This window comes from Montipora capricornis, chromosome 8 (genome assembly GCF_036669925.1).
Source record: "Montipora capricornis isolate CH-2021 chromosome 8, ASM3666992v2, whole genome shotgun sequence".
NCBI lineage: Eukaryota > Metazoa > Cnidaria > Anthozoa > Scleractinia > Acroporidae > Montipora > Montipora capricornis.
The window spans coordinates 51620231-51622730 of NC_090890.1; the positions used below are offsets into that span (position 1 = coordinate 51620231).

General features: G+C 39.0%; 1 protein-coding gene across 1 annotated transcript in view; it reads left to right on the plus strand.

The window, feature by feature from the left end:
- The window catches only part of LOC138014108 (Golgi apparatus membrane protein TVP23 homolog B-like), a 3734-nt gene extending 2987 nt beyond the window's left edge, over nt 1-747 (plus strand). The window contains exon 6 of the mRNA XM_068861136.1: nt 397-747. Within this exon, the coding sequence (XP_068717237.1) occupies nt 397-747 (351 nt within the window). The remainder of the gene's footprint in view (nt 1-396) is intronic.
- The last annotated feature ends 1753 nt before the right edge of the window (nt 748-2500 follow it).

Sequence of the window (2500 nt, forward strand, 5' to 3'; positions counted from 1 at the left end):
GCGAGAGTTCTTTTGAATAAACAAGACAGCGATGCCTACGCAATAGCTATTCGTGAAATATTACCCACATTACTAAAATACACCCGTCGTTTAAAAATGGCAGACTCTTCGGCAGATCATGGTAGATTTTGATCAAGCAGAATTAACGGCTTTGAAAGAAGTATCGGAGCGGAACTCTGCGAGAAAAGTTTGCGCGGGTGTACTGTGCACTGGAAAACGTCTGCTAATCGAGTAAGTGATATTGTTACAAAACGCAAAGAGGAATATAAAATCTTTCGCTACATTGGACATGCCATACAAGATCTAACGAATCAAACAGACGTCAAGTTGGCTTTCGACGCTTTTGTGGTGTAAAGAATATAACCGAGGCGAAACATCTCTTTCCACCTGATCTAGCTGCTACTTGTAATCAACAAACCAATGCCATGGTCTCAGTCAGCGCTTTGGGTGAGGTGGTGGATAAGAGAGAGAATTCTGAAAACGTTTTGTAAGGCCTACACTTTACGAGATAACGAAGAGTGGGACGCGGCACCCAATACTAACAATGCCGTCGAGTCCCTAAATAGTCAGTCATTTGGTGAAGGATGTAGTAACATTACGATGCTCATGAAGACTATTTACATGGAAGACAGGTTACATGCCGTCAAAATTGTCGCAAGTGAGCAAAACATTAATGCAAGTTACGAGAATAACAACCAAGTAGCAAAGGAAAAGAAAATAAAAAAGAAGGAAAGCGATCTCGATTAAGTTTGAGAGGAGCAAACAGACCGCTAAATGAAAGCGAAGCCCAAGTGGAACAAACACCTCCCGATAAGAGAGCGAGGTTAGACAAACGACCATCAAAACGGAAATTACACGTAGGAGAAATGATGATTGGGACACACGGGTTGAAGGTAGAGTACGAAGAGAATGTTGAACGGAGTTGCAAAGAATCTTGGATGGATAAAGGGCACGATTAACCGCTTACTAACGAGCGCGAGGGCCGTACTGGGGAATATTGGCCCGAGGTCGTTTCGCTCGGTCTGTACTGCCACGACCGTGGGCCAATGTTCCCCAGTACGGCCCGAGCAAGCTCGGTTAGTAAGTTGTTTATTATATGGCACTCTGTTTCTGATAGTAAAATGCACTTCCGGTGCAATCAATCTTTTTAGCTTTTTATCTTTTAGCTTTTTATCTTTCAATCTTTTTAGCTTCTTATGGTAGTTTCACTGTGAACAATGCCAATATTCACAGTTTTTTTTTTTTCGCTGTTTTGGTTGCAAATTATGAATTTGCCGGCTTTGCTCCAAAACAAAAATTTTACGGCTTGGCCTGTTTCCACGGAAATGGTCCGTACTGCAAAATCCCGACCGAGAAAGAACCAATCAGAGCGCTGAGATTTGCCCAAGACTGGGTTTTCTATATAATAATATGGATTACGATAAATTGAACGGGTACTTTGTTCAATTTCGGATGATGTAGATTGGATAAAAACTCTAAACAGCAGGGACGTGAGAATAATCAGTGGACATTCGTGCAAAAGAAAATTCACTTGAAAACAATCAATCAGTTACAGAAACTGCCACAGCTGTAGCTATAATTTTGAGAGGACTGACATCCAGTTTCGTACTCATGTTACTTGTCTTACTGACTTAATATACCCAGACAAACCGTGTAAATGAATAAGAAAATGGACTTAAGATCACGAGGTTTTCAAACAATTCAATGACTTTTTGGCATAAACAGAGACCGCTGGGCCGAGTTGTTCGAAGCCCAAAATCAATACTTACTAACTGTAGTTAACCTGGATATGTTATACATGTTATGAAACATAGAAAACAAGTTCCCAGAAAACGAATGTTGGTTTTTGTTTGTAAGATTAACGTTCAGTTTAGCAGTTCTGAAAAAAGAAAAAAAAAAGAGTATACCTTGCAATGAAGTGCCATAAGCATATACGATTCTACGTCATAGACCAATTTCATTTTTATGATTTCCTTTTTTTTGCTTCGGGTTGTCTAAAAAAGTCGTTAGCAGCTGTTTTATGTGTTTTTGTAGTCGATTTAGATTGCTAGCCAGTGCATAGGCGATTACAGTTAAATACCTGTAAATAAAACTTCTATAAATGCGAATAATACTCGATATGGGATATTGTGATCTAATGAAAGGCCTGCACTGCTGCGAGATATTCCCTCTATTCATTGTTATTGGCTACTTCGCTATTAATGAAATTTCAATAACTGCGAAATATTCTCTCTATTCTATTATTGCGAGTGTCTACTTTGCTGTTAATGAAATTTCATTAACGGCAAAATATCTTCGCTAATCTATTATTGTGATTGGCTACTTCGCCGTTAATGAAATTTAAATAACTGCAAAAGATTCTCTCTATTCTATTATTACGATTGCTTACTTCGCCGTTAATTAACAATTATTGGATGAGGTTGAGCATGTTAGCGATAATTATCAAGGCCAAAGTTTGTGTTATCTGCTGAAGCCGAAGGCTGAGGCGGATAACACAAAC